The sequence below is a fragment of the Hemiscyllium ocellatum genome, chromosome 11, assembly GCF_020745735.1.
Source record: "Hemiscyllium ocellatum isolate sHemOce1 chromosome 11, sHemOce1.pat.X.cur, whole genome shotgun sequence".
In the NCBI taxonomy this organism is placed as follows: Eukaryota; Metazoa; Chordata; class Chondrichthyes; order Orectolobiformes; family Hemiscylliidae; genus Hemiscyllium; species Hemiscyllium ocellatum.
Window position 1 is genome coordinate 742,127 of NC_083411.1, and position 20,520 is coordinate 762,646.

The 20,520-nt window shown below is 42.4% G+C and overlaps 1 protein-coding gene across 3 annotated transcripts in view; it reads right to left on the reverse strand.

Moving 5' to 3' along the window:
- The window catches only part of mospd1 (motile sperm domain containing 1), a 41,729-nt gene that overhangs the window by 8,220 nt on the left and 12,989 nt on the right, over nt 1–20,520 (reverse strand). For 2 of the 3 annotated variants that reach the window (XM_060832369.1, XM_060832367.1), the window contains exon 5: nt 15,314–15,475. The exons of the other annotated variant lie outside the window; for it this stretch is intronic. In XM_060832369.1, the coding sequence (XP_060688352.1) occupies nt 15,314–15,475 (162 nt within the window). The remainder of the gene's footprint in view (nt 1–15,313; nt 15,476–20,520) is intronic. 3 annotated transcript variants of the gene reach the window in all.

A 20,520-nucleotide genomic window follows, 5' to 3' on the forward strand; every position in this document is an offset into this window, starting at 1 on the left:
CCCCATTCCAGTTTACATCCCCCCCTCCCCCTTTTTTTTATTATATTAATTTTTTTTTACCTTACTGTTTAATATTATCTTGGGGGGTGGGGAGAGGGATTTATTTATTTGTTCTCTACTTAACGATTTTCTCCCCCCCGTGTTTTTTTAATATTCTCTATATATTTATATAGGCTGGGGGGGGTCTAGTTAATGTTGGTGGGGGGAGGTGGTTACCTTAATCTATTTTACCTCTGTCTCTAGGAGCGGGGTTGTTTTCCCTTGTTATTTTTTAATTATATTTAATTATTGCTTGTTGAGGTTGTAATTTTATAGTTATATATGTTTACACATGGTATTAACATTACCAAATAGATCCAGGTGTTGTTGTGGGTGGGGGGGGGGTAGGGTGCTCACTGTTAACTCTAGCTCTGTAGTATATCTGAATTCTCCTCATCCTATTGAGGAGCGCCTGGGTCAAGAGTGGGGCACTGGTTGGGAGAGGATATGATGGACCTTTGGAAAGGAAGAAAATATTATCAAACCTCAAGAAAGAAAGGGTTGATATAGCTCTCCTACAGGAGACAGACTTAGTGGATAAAGAATACTTGAAATTACGACAGGGTGGAATTGATCAGGCCTTGTTTTCTTCTTTTAGCTCAAAAAGCAGGGGAGTCATTATTCTCATTCGGAAGAATTTCCCTTTCAAAATCCTAAATCAGAAAAAAGACGAATCTGGACGATATATTCTGATAAAAGCCCTTGTAAATGGAGAGGAATATGGGATTCCTTGGCACATCCTTTTAAATTTATAACGGAAGCCTTCTCAACATTGATGACTCTCGGTGCTTGTCTCACAATTATAGGGGGTGACTTTAATTGTATTATGGATCCGGAAATAGATAGGATTCCCAAGAGTACTGCAGGAGTATCTCCCAGATCTAGACAATTGGTGGATCTGAACAAAGCATTAGGACTAGTAGATGTATGGAGATGTCTTCATCCACAGGGCAGAGATTTTTCTTTTTACTCCAATCCACATAAATGTCACACCAGAATCGATATGTTTTTTGCCCCCTCGATTTTTTAAAATTCCATATCATCCTGTAAAATAGGCAGCATAGCAATTTCTGATCACGCTGCTGTATATATGGAAATCAAAGCGAGGAACAATGAGACATCCCCTTGGCATTGGCGTATGGACCCCTTCCTGATGAAAGATAGTAAATTTGTAAAGTACTTCTCTCAAGAATTTAAAACTTTTTTAGAAATTAATTCAGGTACGGCTAGCAACCCGTCAATGATGTGGGAGACCATCAAAGTTTACGCACGAGGTTTGATCATCTCCTACTCAGCGACCCGGAAAAAATTGAAGGGAGAACAACAGCGTCTGCTCGAAGCTCGCTTAAAAGCAGCTGAAACGCTGATAGACCTTCTATTATCAAATTGCAAAGGATTACGGCCCTTGGGACAGCTCTAAACACTACGCTTACACAAACGGCTGAGAGGGAAATATTATTTGCAAAACAAAGGTTATATGAATTTGGTGATAAACCGGGTAGATACTTAGTATTTCTCGCAAAGAAAAAGAAGGCCCCTCAAACTATCACGTCTATCAAGGAAAGTACGGGTATTCTGACACATGATCATAAAAGGATTAATGCAATCTTTAGAAAATTTTATTCTGATTTATATAAATCGCAGGATTGTGAAGACAGGACTAGGAAGATGCAGTCATTTTTTAAAAACCTGACCTTTCTGGACCTAACTCCGGAACAGGTATCGGTCTTGAATATTCCCCGAACAATCCAAGAAATACTTGACACAATCAGGCAACTTCAGAGCGGTAAGGCACCTGGCCCAGATGGCTTTCAATCTGAATTCTATAAAGAATTTACAGGAATATTGGCGTCCACTTATGGACATGTATAACTACGCATATAGTCAGGGCTGTCTCCCGCCTTCGTTGAAAGAGGCAAATATCTCTCTTATCCTTAAAAAAGGAAAGGACCCAGAAGATTGTGTGTCATACAGACCAATATCCTTGCTAAATGTAGATTTTAAAATCCTTTCTAAAATGTTAGCATTGAGGCTAGAAAGGGTATTGCCACATATCATAAAGGAGGATCAAACGGAGTTTATTAAGGGCTGTAGATCATCCAATAATATTAGAAGGGTTTTGAATATGATTCAAACCTGCCATCAGGGCAAGATACCAGGAGTAGTAGTCTCATTAGACGCGGAAAAGGCATTCGATAGGGTTGAATGGTCATATTTGTTTTACACATTGGAAAGGTGTTTACCAAATGGGTCTCAACATTGTATAGTGATCCCAAAGCAGTTGTGGTTACCAATGGATTAGGTTCGGATAGCTTCAGTGTGGGTAGGGGCTGCCATCAGGGATGTCCTCTCTCGCCATTGTTATTTACGCTAATAATTGAACCACTAGCAGAAGCTATATGGGCTGATCCTAATATAACGGCCCCGAGGATTGGTACAGGTAAACATAAAAATACCCTTAACGCAGATGATATTTTCCTATTCCTCAGTAATCCCCTGATGTCCGTGCCTCATTTAATCCAAGTTATTAATACATTTAGTGTATTTTCAGGCTACAAAATTAATTTCTCAAAATCGGAGGCTATGCCAATGGGTGGCCTTGCTATGATACCCCACTTAGTGGACGGATCCCACTTTCCCTTTCTGTGGTCCCTGGAGGGTTTCTTATATTTAGGCATTTTTTGTGCATTTACTGGAAAGGATAAGGCAGGATCTCCAGCGATGGGGAGACCTTCCAATTTCCTGGCTGGGTAGAACAGCACTAATTAAAATGAATGTCCTGCCCCATCTCCTATACCCTATGAGAATGCTTCCGGTGATGCTGCCGAGGGTGGCTCTATGTAAATTACATGGCTGGTTGGGTTCCTTCATCTGGAATCATAGACGGCCCCTCATTAAGCTGAAGAAGCTACAGCTTCCACAGGCAGGGGGAGGATTGGATTTCCCAGATTTTAGGAAATATCAGTTAAGTTCCCTATTAAGTTACAAAGCTGATTGGGTCTTGTCTGACCCACAATCAATCTGGCTGGACATCGAGGCTTCTCAAGTAAAATGCCCACTCATTAACCTTTTATTTTCAGACAAGAGGAAAATCATTACAGATCACTGTAAAAACCCTATAATACTAAACACAATTAATGCTTGGAATATAATGGGCAAAATGAGGGCAACTCACATAAAACATCCCTCTATGCACTGATAGTGGGAGCATGGGGATTTCAACCGGGGTTTACAGATGCCACTTTCAAACTCTGGAGATCCAGGAGTATCTCATGTCTAGGGGACCTATTTAAAGAAGGGGTCTTTTGAACAGCTGCATCAGAAATTTGGATTACCTAATGGAGACCTCTTTCAATATTTCCAAATTCGAGATTACATACAGAAGAACACTACGTTATTAGATAGCCTTTATAAATCAGATAGAGAGTGTAGAGTGCTACGGCCAAAGGGGGTATCTTCCATCAGTACTATTTATCATTTACTACATGATGAAGTATCAGGAGATATGAACAATCTGCTTAAAACATGGGATCAGGATTTGGGACTGTAAATCTCTATAGAATTGTGGAATGACATTTGGGAAAATGCCAGAAGAACTACCATCCGTAACAGAACTCAGGCTATTCAGCTGAAGATACTTTACAGGGCCCATATAGCACCAGATCGACTTGCAAAATTTAAGGCAGGAGCATTTCCAATGTGTCCCAAATGTAAAATAGAGGTGGGCACTCTTGTACATTGCCTATGGACCTGTCATAAGATCCGTAGATATTGGACTAAAGTAGCAAGTGCTGTGACAGAAATCTTAGGAATGGAAATTAGAGTGGACCCTGTATCTCTCCTTTTGGGCTTTTCGAACTTTCCCTCCCTGGATACGCACGGGAAGAGATTATTTTCTATTCTCTCTTTCTGTGCAAGGAAAAATATTTTGGTGAACTGGGTGGCTGAGGGCCCCCCAGACTTTCAAATTGGCCCAGATTAATTATAGAATGTATTCCCCCTGACTTCCTTACAAATATGGTGCACCGAAAGACCGCATTATTCCATAAAATATGGCAGCCCTTCTTGAATTACATAAATATAGATATTTCTGCCATCCTAACAAGGGCTTTTATTTAATTGAGATGGCGAACTTGTCTGCTCCGGGGACCGTTGGGAGAGGAATCCCACACGAATACGGGTTTTGTTACGATTTGATGTTAATACATTCCGAGTATGTATCTCACTACCCAACTTCTGTGTTATCCATTGGTTTTTTTTCTCTTATTTGAAAAATGTAAGAGACTTAATCATACATTCTGGTTAGTTATAGGTTAGATTAGTAGGAAGTTGAGTTTTGTTTTTTTTCTCTGTATTTTTCTTTTGTTAAACTTTGGTTATTATTTATTTAAGATTTAATTGTATAACAATGTTTATACTTGGGCTGTTTTTTTTAATTTCGCAAACTTGTAAAAATGTTAAATTTTCAATAAAAATATCTAAAAAAAAAAGAAAAAGACCCCTTTGTCCCCACTCTCTGTCTGCTGCCAGCCAGCCAATCCTCTATCTATACCAGTACCATGCCTATCTTATTGAGCAGACTCCTGTGTGGCCTTCTGGAAATCCAAAAAGGTTACATCCACTGGCTCTCCTTTGTTTAATTTATTCGTTACTTCCTCAAAGAATTCTGACAGATTTTGTCAGGCATGACCTCTCCTTGACAAAATCATACTGACTCCACACTGTTTTATCATACACTTCCAAATTCACCACAATCTCATCCTTAATAATGGTCTCCAAAATCCTACCAACAACCAAGGTCAGGCTAACTGGCTTATTGTTTCAACTCTTCTGTCTCCCTTCCTCTCAAACAGGGATGTGACATTAGCCATTTTCCAGTCCTTTGGGACCCTGATTCTTGAAAGATCACCACCAATACCTCTACAATCTCCACCTTCAGACCTTTCAGCTTCCTGTGCACCTTCTCCTTCGTGATGGCCACCATGCTCACCTCTGCCCTCAATTCTCAAAATTCTCATATGCTGGTGTCTTACACAGTGAAGACTGATGCAAAACACCTATTCAGTTCCTCCACCACTTCTTTGTTCCCCACTTCTCCAGCCTCATTTTCCAGCAGTCCAATGTCCACTCTTGCCTTTCTTATGTCTTAGATATATAAGAAAAATATATTCTTCTTTTATATTACTAAGTAGCTTACTCTTATATTTCATCATTTCCCATTCCCTATTGCTTTTTTGGTTATCCCTTGTTGGTTTTTAAAGATTTCCTCGGATGTTGCCTGGTCTGGAGGGAAGGTCTTATGAGGAAAGACTGAGAGACTTGGGTCTGATCTCATTGGAAAGAGGGAATTTGAGAGAAACATACAAGATGATCAGAGGATTAGATAGGGTAGAGAGTGATAAGGGCGTGGAATGCCCTACCTACCAATGTAATAAACTCAGCCACATTGGGGAGATTTAAATAATCCTTGGATAAGTACATGGATGATGATGGGATAGTGCAGGGGGACAAGCTGAAAATAGTTCACAGGTCGGCGCAACATCGAGGGCCTGTTCTGCACTGTATTGTTCTATCCCTGTCCTCTAACCTTCACCACATTGTATGGTTTTTCCTTTGGCCTTTATGTTGTCCCTGCCTTCCCTTGCCATCCTCCCCTTAGTGTGTTTCTTCTTCCTTGGGATGCTATTGCTGCCCCACTGCCTTCCCCACCAGGCTCCCCTTCCAATCAACTCTGGCCAGCTCCTTCCTCATGTCTTTGTAGTTACCTTTCCTCAACTGTTACACTGGATTCCAGTCTCTCCCTCTCAAACTGCTGGGTGAATTCTGTCACACTGTGTCCTCAGTGTTCTTTTACCTTAAGCTCCAAATCAAGTCTACTCCACTACACATCATCAAATCTAGAACTGCCTGCTCCCTAGTGGGGCCTACAACAAACTGCTCCAAAAAGCCATTTCATAGATGAAATGATTCCACAGAGACCAGAATCCCATCATCAAGTCACCCTTTATTTACACATGAACAGTCTTGACAGTGGTACTGCCTCATACAGAGTCAGACGAGAATGTTAGTCTCATTGACACGCATATATTTTATGTCAGCCAGGACTCCCTAATTGGACCAGATCAACAGCCCCAATCAGGGAACTCACATGCTATGGGGTCCAACTGGCTGACCTCATTACAACCACTACATCCCATCCTGGGTCTGCGGACACAGGTCAGCTCTTTTTCTTGGAGAGCATCTTTACTTTTCAGGTCCTCCTCCCTTTCCCTAGCTATGTCATTGGTACCGATGTGTACCACAACTTCTGGCTACCTTCTCTCCCCCTTAGGAATCCTATAGACTCTATCAGAAACATCCCTGACCCTGACACCCTGGAGGCAACATACCATCTGGGAGTCTTGTTTGTGACCACTGAATCTCCTGTCTGTTCCTCTAACCATTGAATCCCCTACCACTATCGCTCGCCTATTCTCCCCCCTTCCCTTCTGAGGCACAGGGCCAGGCTCAGTGCCGGAGACCTGGCCGCTGAGGCTTTCCCCTGGTAGGCTCCCCCCCACCCCCACCCAACAATATCCCAAACGGTATACTTATTATTGAGGGGAATGGCCACAGGGGGTCCCTACACAGTCTACCTCTTCCCATTTCCTCTCCTGGTGGTCACCCAGCTCCCTTTATCCTGTAACTTAGGTGTGACTGCCTCCCTACATCCCTCTCATCATCCCCTCAGCCTCGAACAATTCAAAGTTCATCCAGCTCCAGTTCCCTAACAGTCTGTGAGGAGCTGGCATTAGGTGCACTTCTCATGGGTGGAGTCAGCAGGGTCCCCAGCGGTGACCTTTACCTCCCACATCCCGCAACAGGAGCATGCAACTGCCCTAGCTTTCATCCCCCCTGCTCTAAATTGTGAGGAGAGATTGAAAACCGAAAATAAAACATTATCTTACCAGACCTTCACACAGGGTCATTTTTTATACCCATCCAGATGCTGTTTAAATGCTGTAACCGGACCACTTCCTCTTGCAGCTCATTCCATACACTCACCACTCGCTGCATGAAAAAGTTGCCCCTTAGGTCCCTTTTATCTCTTTTCCTTCTCACCCTAAATCTATGCACTCTAGTTCTGGACTCTCCCACCCCAGGGAAAAGACCTTGTCTATTTATCCTATCCATGCCCCTCATGATTTTATAAATGTCCAGAAGGTCACGCTTTGGCCTTTTACTGGTGATGGTCATAGTTAGGCATTTATAGAATCATCAGTGAACGTCCTTACTTCTGACCTTGTGATGGAGAGCAGGTCATTGATAAGCAACTGAAGATGGCTGGGCCTGGGACACCACCCCGAGGAACTCCTGCAGAGATATCCTGGGAGCGGAGATGACTAGAACCATGATCATCTTCCCGTGTGTCAGGTATGACTCCAACCACTGCAGAGTTTGCCCCAATACCCACTGATTCCAGTTTTCCTCCGGCTCTTTGATGCCAGACTTGGTCAAATACAGCTTGGATATCGAGGACTGTCACTCTCTCCCTCTCTCTGGAATTCAGCTCTTTTGTCCATGCTTGAACTAAGGCTGTAATGAGATCAGGAGCTGAGTGGCCCTGGTGGAACCCAAATTAGGCGTCACTGAGTAGGTTATTGCTGAGCAGGTACGACACCTTCTATCACTTGACTGATGATCAGGGTAGTCAGGCTGTCAGGGTAGTAATTGGCTGGGTTGGATTTATTCTGCTTTTTATGTACAGAACATACTTAGGCAACTTCCACACTGTTGGATAGATGCCGGTGTTATAACTGTACTAGTACAGCTTGGCTAGGGGAGCAGCAAGCTCTGCAGCACAAGTCTTCAGTGCTATTGTTGGAATATTGTCGGGGCCCAAAACCTTTGCAGTATCCAGTTCTTCTAACTTTTTTTGATATCACTTGGAGTGAACTGAATTGGCTGAAGACTGGTGTCTGTAGTACTGGCGACCATGGAGGATGCTGAGATGGATCATCCACTCGGCACTTCTGGCTGAAGATTGCTGCAAAAGCTTCAGCCTTTATCTTTTGCACTGATGTGTTGGGCTCTTTTATCATTTAGGATGTGATTATTTGTAGAGCGCACTCCTGCAGTGAGTTTTTAATCGTCCACTACCATTCACAACTGGCTGTGGCAGGGCTACATTGCTTAGATCTGACCTGTTGGTTAGAAGATCGCTTGCCTCTGTTAATCACTTGCTGCTTGGCATACACGTAGTCCAATTTGGTGGCTTCACCAGGTTGACACCACATCTTCAGGTATGCCTGGTGCTCCTGCACTCTCCATTCAACTAGTGTCGATCCCCGGGCTTGATGGTAATAGTCGAGTGGGGAATATGCTGGGCCATGAGGTTACGGGTTTTGGAGTATGATTCTGTTGCCGTTGATGGCTCACAGTGCCTCATGGATACCCAGCCTTGTGTTGCTAGATCTGTTCAAAGTCTGTCCCATTTAGCACAGTGATAGTGCCACACAACATGATGGAGGGTATTCTCAATGTGAAGGCAGGACTTCATCTTCACAAGGACTGTGCGCTGGTCACACTTACTGATACCATCATGGACAGATACAAATGCTGCCAACAGATTGTTAAGGATGAGTTCAAGTATATTTTTCCCTCTGTTGGTTCCCTCACCACCTGTCAAAGACCCAGGCTAGCAGCGATGCCCCGTAGGACCAGATCAGCTTAATCAGTAATACTGCTGCTGAGTCACTTTTGGTGGTGGACACTGAAATTCCCCACCTAGAGTACAATTTGTTCCTTGCCATCCTCAGCATTTCCTCGAAGAGTTGTTCAACATGGAAAAGTAGAGGGTGAGGTGTTGGAAAAGCACAGTAGGTCAAGCAGCACTCAAGGAGCAGGAAAATCGATGCTTCCTTTGCAGAGATGTCGATTTTTCTTCTCCTCGTATGCTGCCTGACCTGCTGTGCTTTTCCAGCATCATACTCTCGACTCTAATCTCCAGCATCTACAATCCTCACTTTCACCAAAATGGGGAAGTACCGATTCATCAGCCAAGGACAGACAGTACGTGTAATCAGCAAGTTTCCTTGCCTGCGTTTAACCTAAAGCCACGGGATTTACAGTCAACAGAGTCGTACAATATGGAAACAGACCGTTCAGTCCAATTCATCCATGCTGACCAGATATCCTAAATTTATCTAGTCCCACATGCCAGCATATGGCCAGTATCCTTCTTCATGGGGTCTGGAGTCAACGTTGAGGTTCCTAGGGAAACTTCCTGCCAATTGTATTCCACTGTGCTGCCACCTCTGCTGGGTCTATCCCGTCAATAAGACAGGACACATCCAGGGATGGTGATGGTGGCGTCTGGGACATTATCTTTTAGGTGCGAGTCCCTAAGTATTATTATGTCAGGCTGCTGCTGGGCTCGTCTGTGAAACAGCTCTTCCAATTTTGGCACTAGCCCCTAGATGTTAGAAAGGAAGGCTTTGCAGAGTCCACAGGGCTGTTTCTGCTGTTATCTTTTCCAATGCCCAGGTTGATGCCAGATGACATGTCCGGTTTCATTTCTTTGAGATTTTGTAGCGATTGGTACAATTGAATGGCTTACTCGGCCATTTCAAAGGACAATTGAGAGTCAATCACATTGCTGTCACATGTAGGCCAGTCCACATGAGGATGGCAGATTTCCTTCCCTGAAGGATGTTAGTAAACCCGATGGGCTTTTACAACAATCGACAATGATTCATGGTCATTGGTAGATTCTTAATTTCACATTTTTATAAAAAATGAATTCAAATTCTGCAGGATTTGAACCCAGAACATTAGCTAAATTTCTGGATTAATAGTCCAGCAATAATACCACTCAGCCATCACCTAGTGAAACAATACATAGATAGCCCAACTTGAGAAGGGTTGGTACTAAACCTTGTACTGGGGAATGAACCTGGCCAGGTGATCAAAATTTCAGATGGGGAGCATTTTGAGACAGTGATCTTAATTCTATAAGTTTTAAGATAGTTACGGAGAAAGAACAAGACAACATTTGGCAGTATGCTCCATCTTGGGGAAGGCTAATTACAATAGTCTTCAGTAAGAACTGGAGAAATTAGAATAGAAGGCAGCTGTTTGAGGGTGCATGCATATTTCACACATGGGAGACTTTTAAAGGCCAGTTGTTCAGATTTCAGGACCAGCATTCTGTGAAGCTGAAAAATTAAAATGGCAAGATTCAGGAACTTTGGATGAGGAGAGATATTGAAAGTTTAATTAAAAAGAAAAAGGAAGCTTATGTAAGATTTAGGAAACTAAATCAATCAAGGCCTTTGAGGAATATAAAGGAAGCAGGAAAAAACTTAAACAAGGGATTAGGCAGGTTAAAGGGGCTTATAAAAAGTCCTTGACAAGTTGGATTAAGGAGATTTCCAAAGCATTTTATATATGCATATTAGGAGCAACAGCACAAACAGCAAAATAGGTGGGTTTACTCAAGGACAAAGGAGGGAATTTATGCATAGAGCCAGAAGAAGTGGTTGAGATTCTTAACAATTATTTTTAATCAGTATTCCCAAAAGACATGCATGATAGCAAGTTTTAGGGAGGGATATGTTGATATTCTGGGGCATGTTGATATTAAGGCAGTGGTGGCGTTGAAAAATATTAATGTAGCGAATTCTATCAGGCCTGATGAGATCTACCCAAGATAGTTACAACAGGAAAAGGTGGGGATTGCTGGGTCTTGACAGAGATATTTGTATTCTCTTTAGCCATGAGAACGGAACTATTGCATTACATATTAGCACTGGCTGTACTCCATTTGCCAACCTTTTGTTCACATACATGATTTGTCAATATCTCTGAACAAAAATCGAAATTGTTGGAAAAGCTCAGCAGGTCTGGCATCTGTGGAGAGAAATCAGAGTTGACCCTTCCTCAGAACCATAAACGATTTGCTTCCCTTTTGCAATCTGCCTTTCCACCTATTTGTGTTTGCTGCAAATTTGGCTGCAGTGCATTCAATTCTTTCCTCCAAGCCATTAACACATGTTGTGAACAGCTGCAGTCCCAACACTCATCTCTGTGGAACTCCATTGGTAACACGTCACCAACCTGAAAAAGAAGCCCTTATCCTCACTGTTCCCTGTCGATCAGCCAGTTCTCTATCCATCCCAATATACTACCTTCAATACTGTCAGCTCATTCCTTATAACAATCTTTTGACAGTTACCTTGTTGAAAACTCTGGAACAGCTATTTGCCTTTAGCCCCATTAGTTTCTTGAATGTACTTCTCCAGTGATGGTGGTGGCACTTAAATCCTCCCCCCATATTCTTTATTAATGGAACAAAGTATCCTCCACTATAAAGATTGATGCAAAATATCTGCTTTGAAAAGCTGGTCATGGCATTAATCAGCTCCAGCCTCCCCACTACTCTTGACCCTCTCCAATTTGCCTATTGGACCAACAGATCCACGTCAGATGCCATATCACTTGCCCTTCACTCCTTCCTCTGTCTGCCAGTGCTTGCTTACTGTCTTCCCTGCTAAACTATCAGCCCAGTTGTTTCTGACAAGTTTCTCACTCTCTACCTAAATATTAAATTCTATCATGTTATGATCACTACTTCCTCAGACATCTTACACTCAAAATTTAGTTATTAAATCTGTCCCATTACCTATCATTAGATCCAGGACACCTGCTTCATGGTTAGCTTGACATTGCTCTGGGAAACTCTCCTTAATGCATTACACTTTCCAAATTGACTAACCCCAAACAACATGAAGATTGAAGTCATCCATAATTGTTCTCTATTCTTTTTACATGCTCCTATTATTTGTTGATTCAAAGCCTTTCCCCCACAGCATGGGTTCTGCACACTACTCCTACCACCGTCTTCTTTCCCTTGCTGTTTTTTTTAAAAAACTTCACTCAAATGGACTGCACATCATCAAAGTCTAGATCTCTCACCACTGACCTTATTTCACCTCTTTTTAACAGCGCTACACTAACACCTTTTGCATCCCTCTGTTTTTCTGAAAGGTCAAATATCCTGAATGTTAAGTTCCTAGTTCTGATCTCCTTACAACCATGTTTTCACAAATGGCTACAAAATCATATCTATTTACCTTAATTTGTGCTATCACTTCACCTAACTTATTTCAAATGCTTCATTCTTTATGATAGAAAGCCTTTAAATTTGCTCATCATTGAATTCTATTATTAAAAATTTGGAGAAGGTGTTCCTGCTCGTAAAAGAGAAAAGAATGAGAGCGCCATAAATTTAAAATAATGAGCAAAGAAAGCAGGTGTGTTTCGAAAAACAAATGGAAGAGATTGAAAGCCCTGTCAGAGCAAGGTGTCTGTGTCTGCACCAGTTCCACCTCCTATTCACACCATGACCTGAAAAATTTCATTTACATTTTTCTTTCAAATTTCCAACCTTCCCTTGCCTTCAGTTGGTCCACCTCAGAATCTTGTCTTCCCTTTCTTCATTTCTGGGCATTGGCTTTCTACTCATAATGTTCAGTATTCCCACAGTGATCCTGACTACACTTGCACTTCATGTAAAGACACCATTCCATTTTCCCCAGTTTCTCAGTCATGTGCTTTCCATTACAATCACACCAACACGTATTCCTTTTCCCACAAATAAGGATTCACATCCACCTCGGTCGACAGGCTCCACTACAGGGCCTTGGTGAGGCCACACCTAGAATATTGTGTGCAGTTTTGGTCTTCTTTTCTGAGGGAAGGTGCTGTTGCTCTCTCTGGAGAGTGCAGCAAAGGTTTACCGGGCTGATTCCGGGGATGGTGGGACTGATGTATGAGGAGAGATTAACTAGGTCAGGATTGTTTTTGCTGGAGTTCAGATGAATGAGGAGGGGGATCTCACAGAGACCTATAAAATTCTAACAAGACTAGATAGGGTAGATGCAGGGAAGATGTTCCTAATGGTGGATGTGTCCAGACCTGAAGCCCACAGTCAGAGGATTCAAGGTGGACCACTTAGGACCAAGATGAGGAGACATTTCTTCACCCAAAGAGTGATGAGTCTGTGGAATTCATTACCACAAGAAGTAGTTAATGCCAAAACATTGAATATACTTAAAGGGCAACTAGATATAGCACTTAGGTGAATGGGATCAAAGATTATGGAGAGAAAGCAGGATTAGTCTATTGAGTTGGACAATCAGCCATGATTGTGTTGAATGGTGGAGCAATCAAGAATGGCCGAATGGCCTCTTCTGCTCCTATCTTTTATGTTTCTATGTAAATCATGGACCTCTCTGCTCTCATCCCTTTCCCAGGCTTACTGATCCATGACAGATTTCCCCGGTCTCCATTTTCCATCCCTTCAGCTGTGTTTTAGGGATCAACCCGTGATTTCCACTAACCATATAATCACAAAGCATATCTTCGCCTCCCTCCCATTTCAGCACATTAAAAACACTGTTTACTCCATGACACAGTGGACCACTCCTCAGTTACTCCAACACCCTCTTCTTTTCCAATCGCACTATTCTATGCACCACATGAGATGCAACATCCATCCTTTTACCTTTTCTCCATTCGAGGCCACAAACATGTCTTTCTGGTGAAACAGTGACTTAAGTGAGAAATCTTTCAATTAAGTTTATTGCTTACAATGTGCTCTCTCATTCACCACAACCTAAACGCACAGTGGATGACTGCTATTTCATCCATTACCACAAAGCTTTTGGTCATTTAATCTTCGACCTATTAGTTTCCCATTTGTCTTTCCGCTGCCCCTTGGAATGTTCAAAACCTATTCTTATTGCATCATTCTTCAGTTCCGAAGAAGGGTCACTGATCTGAAACATTAACTTTGTTTCCTCTCAACATATACTGGTGGATCTGAATTTCTTCAGCATTTTCGGTTTTTATTGATTAATTAAGGAGGTCTTTGCTTGTTCTCTCAGATACAAAGGCAAACGTGAACAATCTCAAGTTCCAAAAACTAAGACAAACTGTCAATGTATCACTGAACAAACTCAAACAGAATATTTGCTTTCATAGTGTAACTCACAAATGAACTAGTGTGACATTGGTGACTGGAGAAAAACCACAGGGCCTGTTCTTTTGGGGCAAAGGCAGATGTCTGACACCTAAATGATGATAAAGACCCTCATACCTCGCAGCTCATTGGTGGAACTTCTAAAGGTTGACGTTCCCTTACTTTATCTGTCAAATTGTGCAATGATTTAGAATGCAAACTGTTGAACATCTCTCCATTTCTATTACTTGATGCAGATCTTATATTAAATAACTGTGGACAGAAACAGGTTGTCACCTTCATATACGAAGTACTGAAGTCTCTAAAGTAGGAAGAGAATGAGAATGTCTCGCAAAGTTACAGTGGAGGTGGAGAACAAAAACCTTACATGATCTACAACTCCACCTGCCAGAGCTAGCTCTGCGTCTGAATGCAAGTGTTCCAAACACACTGTGCTCTGCACCACCTCTAATCCATGTCCAATACCTGTTGATAGAGTCTCTGCTTCAAATAACATTTCAATTAATATTATATTTCCTTCTCTTTCACCCCTGAATTCTCTGACTACGTTGAGAGTTGATGTTTCCTAGTGAGGGAGAATTTTGGAAAAAGGTTGTAATGGCATAATTGAGACAACAATGATTATAGCAAACACTTAGGGAGAACTAATACCATCTTTAATGATGAAATTAATGAAATTGCTGTTTTGCCAAAATTTTGTAGGAAATTCCAGTGTTTTTAAGCATATTGCTTTCATAGCAGGACATGTAAAATGGTGAAGGATCAAATGGTCTGTGCGCACTGGAAAATTTTATGATCGTGTCATGAAAGGCAAACATCCAACAATTGCACTAATTGTGCAAACAGTAAAGCTCGTGAACAATAATACTCAGTGTTGCAGGTTTGTAGAATTTAAAGTATCAGAGAATCATTTTCAAGAACACTCCTAGATGGAACTAAGAATCTTCTGGTGTAACATTGCTTCCCAAGTTTAATTATATAGAGAAATGAAAGCAACACTTATTGTGTTCCTGGAAATACAAAACAAGTGGTGCCAGAGTTCCACAATAATTGAAACAGAGGGGGATCTATGCTGGCTGCTACACTGAAGGCAAAATGGAGATGGGCGGGGTGGGTGGGGGTTGCGAGAGGCATGGGGGTGTTGAACCGTTGATATAGAAGAATCTTTAGATTGAATCTGTGACTTTAAACACTGTTTCAGCATCAGTCAGCACTTGATTTCATTTACTATGCTTTGGTTAATGTACTTACCTAAAACATAAGCAGCGACTAATTTCTGATTGACACTTAAGTGGAGGTAAACAGGCACCAGAGATTCTGCTTCCCCAAGTGTTGGTAACATTAATGCTATGATACAGATGATTCCCAGGAAGACTGTAAGTAAACTCGGTCCCGAAGAGGCAGTTCTGGATTCTGAAAATCAATTAGATGATTGAGCGATATACAAAATCATCAAACTATACAGCAGAAACACAGGAGGTAAAACATCAATTTCATGCTAGGATCTTGATTTTCTCTGTAGAGAATCTGGTCAGGTCTGTAATGGTTGCGTATGTACTCGTGCCGAAGATAAACAGTTATTTCCACAAACCCAATGTTTAAAGTCACCACTGTTTTTTTATTTGAATGCTGTGTTTATGCAGCAAAAAGCCACTTAACTGCACAATGCTCAACAGAAAAATCCTAGCAGATGCTGATAGATGCCATGAGCTAGCAGAAATAGAAATACACTTGTTATTTCTCATCCCTATTCAAAGGCTGCTGCACACAAGGCATCGTCATGCAAGGGCTAGGCCCAAGTTCAATTCCTAGTCTGTCGCTTATGGTCAAACAGCTCTTAGAAACTCAGCTGTGGGAAGCTCGAGACAGCTGAGTGCCACTGCATCTGCACCCACAGGGGGAGATGAAACCACTGAAACTTCACATCAACTGAGGACAGTACTCACTTAGTGTGGGCAGTCAGTTCCTGTCAAGAGTCAAATGGTAATAGTTCCAAACAGTCATATTGGATTTGAAATGTTAGCTTCCAAAACGTTGCCTGATCTACTGAGTTTCTTCAGCATTCTTTTCATTTTAGATTTTTAGCATCTGGAGTATTTTGCTTTGAAACAGCAATGACTTTGTCACAAAGGCTATTACATTTTTACAGAAGAAGTTAGAAACAGGGAGCCAGCAGTTGCGGGTGCACAGCAGTGTTTCACAGGAACACAAGAACAGGAGTAAGCCATTCAACCCCTCAGGTCTGTTCTGCCATTCAATGAGATCGCAGCTGATTCGTGGCCTGTGACTTGTGCCCATATCCTTTAATACATTTAGTTAACAAAAAATTTATTTATCAAGGATTGAAAATTAACTACTGATCGAGCATCAACTGCAGTTTGTAGAACAGAGTTCCAAACCTCGACCACCCTTCGTATATACAGATGCTTCCTAACATCTCTCCTGAACAGTCTGGCCCTACTTTGTAGGCTATGCCCACTCGTTCTAAAATATCCAACCAGTTTATTTTTATCTTCCCTGTCTTTTCCTTTTACTATCTTCTATACATTGATCAGATCACCTTTAATCCTTTAAACTCAAGAGAAAACAGGCCTAATTTGCATAATCTCTCCTCATAATTTAAATCCTAAACTCCAGGTATCATTCTTGTAAACCTACATTGCACTGCCTCTAAAGTCAATATATCCTGTGCACAGATCTGCTCACATACTCCAAGTGTGGCTAATCATTGTTTTGTATAGTTGCAGCATAACATCTGTGCCCTTAAACTCGAGTCCTCTGGATATACAGGGGAACCTCAATTATCCAAACGAGACAGGGGGTGGGGTGGGGGGGTGGCCATTATTTCGATCAGATAATTGATTATTCGGTTAATTGATTCAATGCCTCTCCTCTGGGGCTCGGAGTTTTCTCAAGTTTCCTTCTCCCTTGCTTTGCCGGCCTTGCTCCCGCCCTCTGTCTCAGGGTTTGTTTCTGAGCAGGTGCACACATGTGTGTGTCAGGAACCTGCAGCATTGCTGAAACCCCCCCCAAAATTAGTTCAATGGGATTGACAAAGCACTGGCCTAGTTCATTCCCCGTTCAGGAGACGAGGCAGCAGCACACTGCGAGTGAGGCCCCGCCCCTCATACTTCACCCCCCCAGTCCGTCCATCTAACCTCATCCAAGCCAGCTCCCCCCGCCCCCCACCCCCACCCACCTAACCCTGTTCAACACAGCTCCTTGTCTGCACCCCCAACCCCTTCCGACCCGGGTGCCCTGGCCAGCTCCAGTGAAACCCACCCATCCACCCCCTTCACCGGCACAGCTGGACTGGATACCACCAGCAAGATCGCTGCTGCCTTTTTTTGTTGGGGGGGTGAGTCTCACAATAGCACACAACTTATTACTGCAACTTTTTGACAGGTGCCACATTTGCCCTATACAGGACAATGTTGGAGAGATTATCTGGGGAAGGGGGGGGGGCTGTGTAGAACTCCAGGGAAAGTCTGGGGCAAGAGAGAACGATAAGACAGGCGGTCAGTCATTTGGAGATGGTGCCTGGGCTCCCATCGATGTCCAGAACTGTTCTCAGCTGCATTTCAGTTAGCAGAGTTCATTTTTAATCATTGCAAATGAAAGACATGATCAGTGTTGAAACAGCTCTTTGATGTAACGTTTATATCGGGACCTTGAGATCTTCTTCGAACAATCCAAAATTTGGATTATTGATATTCAGATAATTGAGGTTCCTCTGTAAAGGCCAACACTCCGTTAGTTTTCTTGATTACTTTTTGTACCTGTCACTGGCATTTTAAATATCAATGTACCTGAACCCCCAAGTCTCTTGGCACATCCATTGTATTTAACTTCATACCATCTAGAAAGTACACCCATCTATCCTTTTTCAGTCCAGCATTTAATTAAATTAGAATAAGTCTACTGCAGGAAACATCACTTTAAAGCAGAGTTCAGTTGATATTCTATATGCTGGTTAGAAGGGTCAAGAAACGTGCCTGACTACTGAATGACTAATAGCTAGTTAAACTTCTGAGAAAGTCAAGTTAATAGGAGGAGTACAGGATGTCGATATCAGCAGCTAGGCCAATATTTATTTCACATCCCTAACTGGCTGCCTTCTTGAACTGCTGCAAGTCCATCCAATGTCGATATACACCCACACTGTTAGGAAGTGTTAGAATTAGATTTTGACTTAGTGACTGCAAAAGCACAGCAATACAGTTCCAAGTCAGGAAGCTATGTGGCAAGGAGGAGAATTTGCCAGTGGTGCTCCCAGCCTCTGGTGCCCTCATCCTTCCCATCAGAATTTGAAGCCTTATATATTAAACCTTCTCTGTAGCTGTAACACTACATTCTGTTCTATTACCCTGATGCACTTGTGTAAAGTATGCATGAATTGCCTGGTTAGTAAGCAATACTATATTTTTCACTGTACCTTAGTGCGTGACAATAATAAATCAAATATCAACTTTAAGCACAGCCAACAATGCTTGTACTTTGTCTTTACCAAAATTTAGATCGCCCCGTGTCTTAATTATCCTCTCTTTCACTATGATTTTACTGTATCTTTGTCCTTATTTACTAAGTTGTAAACTCATATCTCATCCATGTTCCCTGCCTCCATGTGATGGTTTGATAACAGTAGGGAAGGATCCATTCTTGAAACTGTACGTGTTTCAAACGTTTGTACATTCAACCGGATGAAAGAGGGTGAAAGGCAGCATAACCAGGATGGGAAGATGTTGATTATGCTGCTGCTTTGCCAAGGCAGCAGCAAGTGTAGACAGAGTCAATGGAAGGAAAGCTGGTTTGCGTGATGGACTGGTCTGCGTTCACAACTTCCTAATTTCTTGCAATCTTGGGCAGAGCAGTTGCTGTACTATGCTGTGATGCATTCGAATTGGATGCTTTCTAACGGTGCATCTACTAAAATTGATATGTCCTTGCAGATGTGCCGGCTTTCCTTAGCCTTCTGGGGAAGTAAAGGCATTGATGTGCTTTCTTGGCTGTAGCATCGATGTGGATGGACCAGGATAGATTGTTGGTGACATTTACTCCTTGGAACTTGAAGCTCTTGACTACATCCATCTCAGCACGACCAATACAGCCAGGGATGTCTCCTCCTCCATTTCCTGAAACTGATGACCAGCTCCTTTGTTTTGCTGACATTGAAGGAGAGATTGTTTTCCTTATAGCATGCCACATAGCTGTCTACCTCTTTATTGTACTCTTGTCTCGTCGTACTTTGAGATCTGACCCATTATGATGGTGTCATCAGAAAATTTGTAAATGGAGTTAGAGCTGAATTTGGCCCCACAGGTGTAGTGCATAACGAGTATAGTAAGGGGTTGAGTATGCAGCCTTGCGGGCACTGGTGTTGAGAATTATTGTGGAGGGGTTGTCACCTATCGTTATTGATTGCGGTCTGTGGGCCAGGAAGTTGAGATGCAGAGGGGGAGCAGAGTCCTAGGTCTCTGAGTTTGGAGATGAGTTGAGACTCAAAAGGGAACTAAATTGGACACACTATTCCTGCACCTTTTCACTATTTTTATGCTTATGGAAGACTTCTGAATTCTCCTTTATTGTCTGCCAGGATCTTAATTTCACTTGCTTCTTTTATTTCCTTTTTGAACTTTGAGTTTAGCCAACTTTTCACTTTTGCTACCAATCTAACATTGTCATATGCAGCCTTACTCTGCTTCATCTTCCTCTCTACCTCTTTCGTAATTGGGCGGCACGGTGGCACAGTGGTTAGCACTGCTGCCTCACAGCGCCAATGACCCGGGTTCAATTCCCGACTCAGGCGACTGACTGTGTGGAGTTTGCACGTTCTCCCCGTGTCTGCGTGGGTTTCCTCCGGGTGCTCCGGTTTCCTCCCACAGTCCAAAGATGTGCGGGTCAGGTGAATTGGCCATGCTAAATTGCCCGTAGTGTTAGGTAAGGGGTAAATGTAGGAGTATGGGTGGGTTTCGCTTCGGCGGGTCGGTGTGGACTTGTTGGGCCGAAGGGCCTGTTTCCACACTGTAAGTCTAATCTAATCTAATCTAATTAAAAGGAGCGCTGGAGTTGTTCAGCCTGCCTTTTTTTTAAAAAAATGGCAATATATCTCAATGGCATCCAAATGATCTCCTCTTTAAAGGCAGCCCATGGCTTGCTGCAGTTTCATTCAACAATACAACATTTGATTCCAGTTTACCATGGCCAGATTCATTCGCAATCCAGTGAAGCTGGTTCACTCCAAATTTCTTCATCCTTTTCCACGGTTAACCTCAACAATGTGCTAAAGTCATGGTCTCCTAAATATTCCCTGACTGCCACTTGACCAATCTGTCACATCTCATTCCCTTTCTCATTGAACTGGACACATAACGCTATCGGAAATTCTTCTGTACACACTCTAGGAACTCTGTTCTTTACATTCCAGTCTGTAGTAGAAATAATAGAGATCCCTCAATATA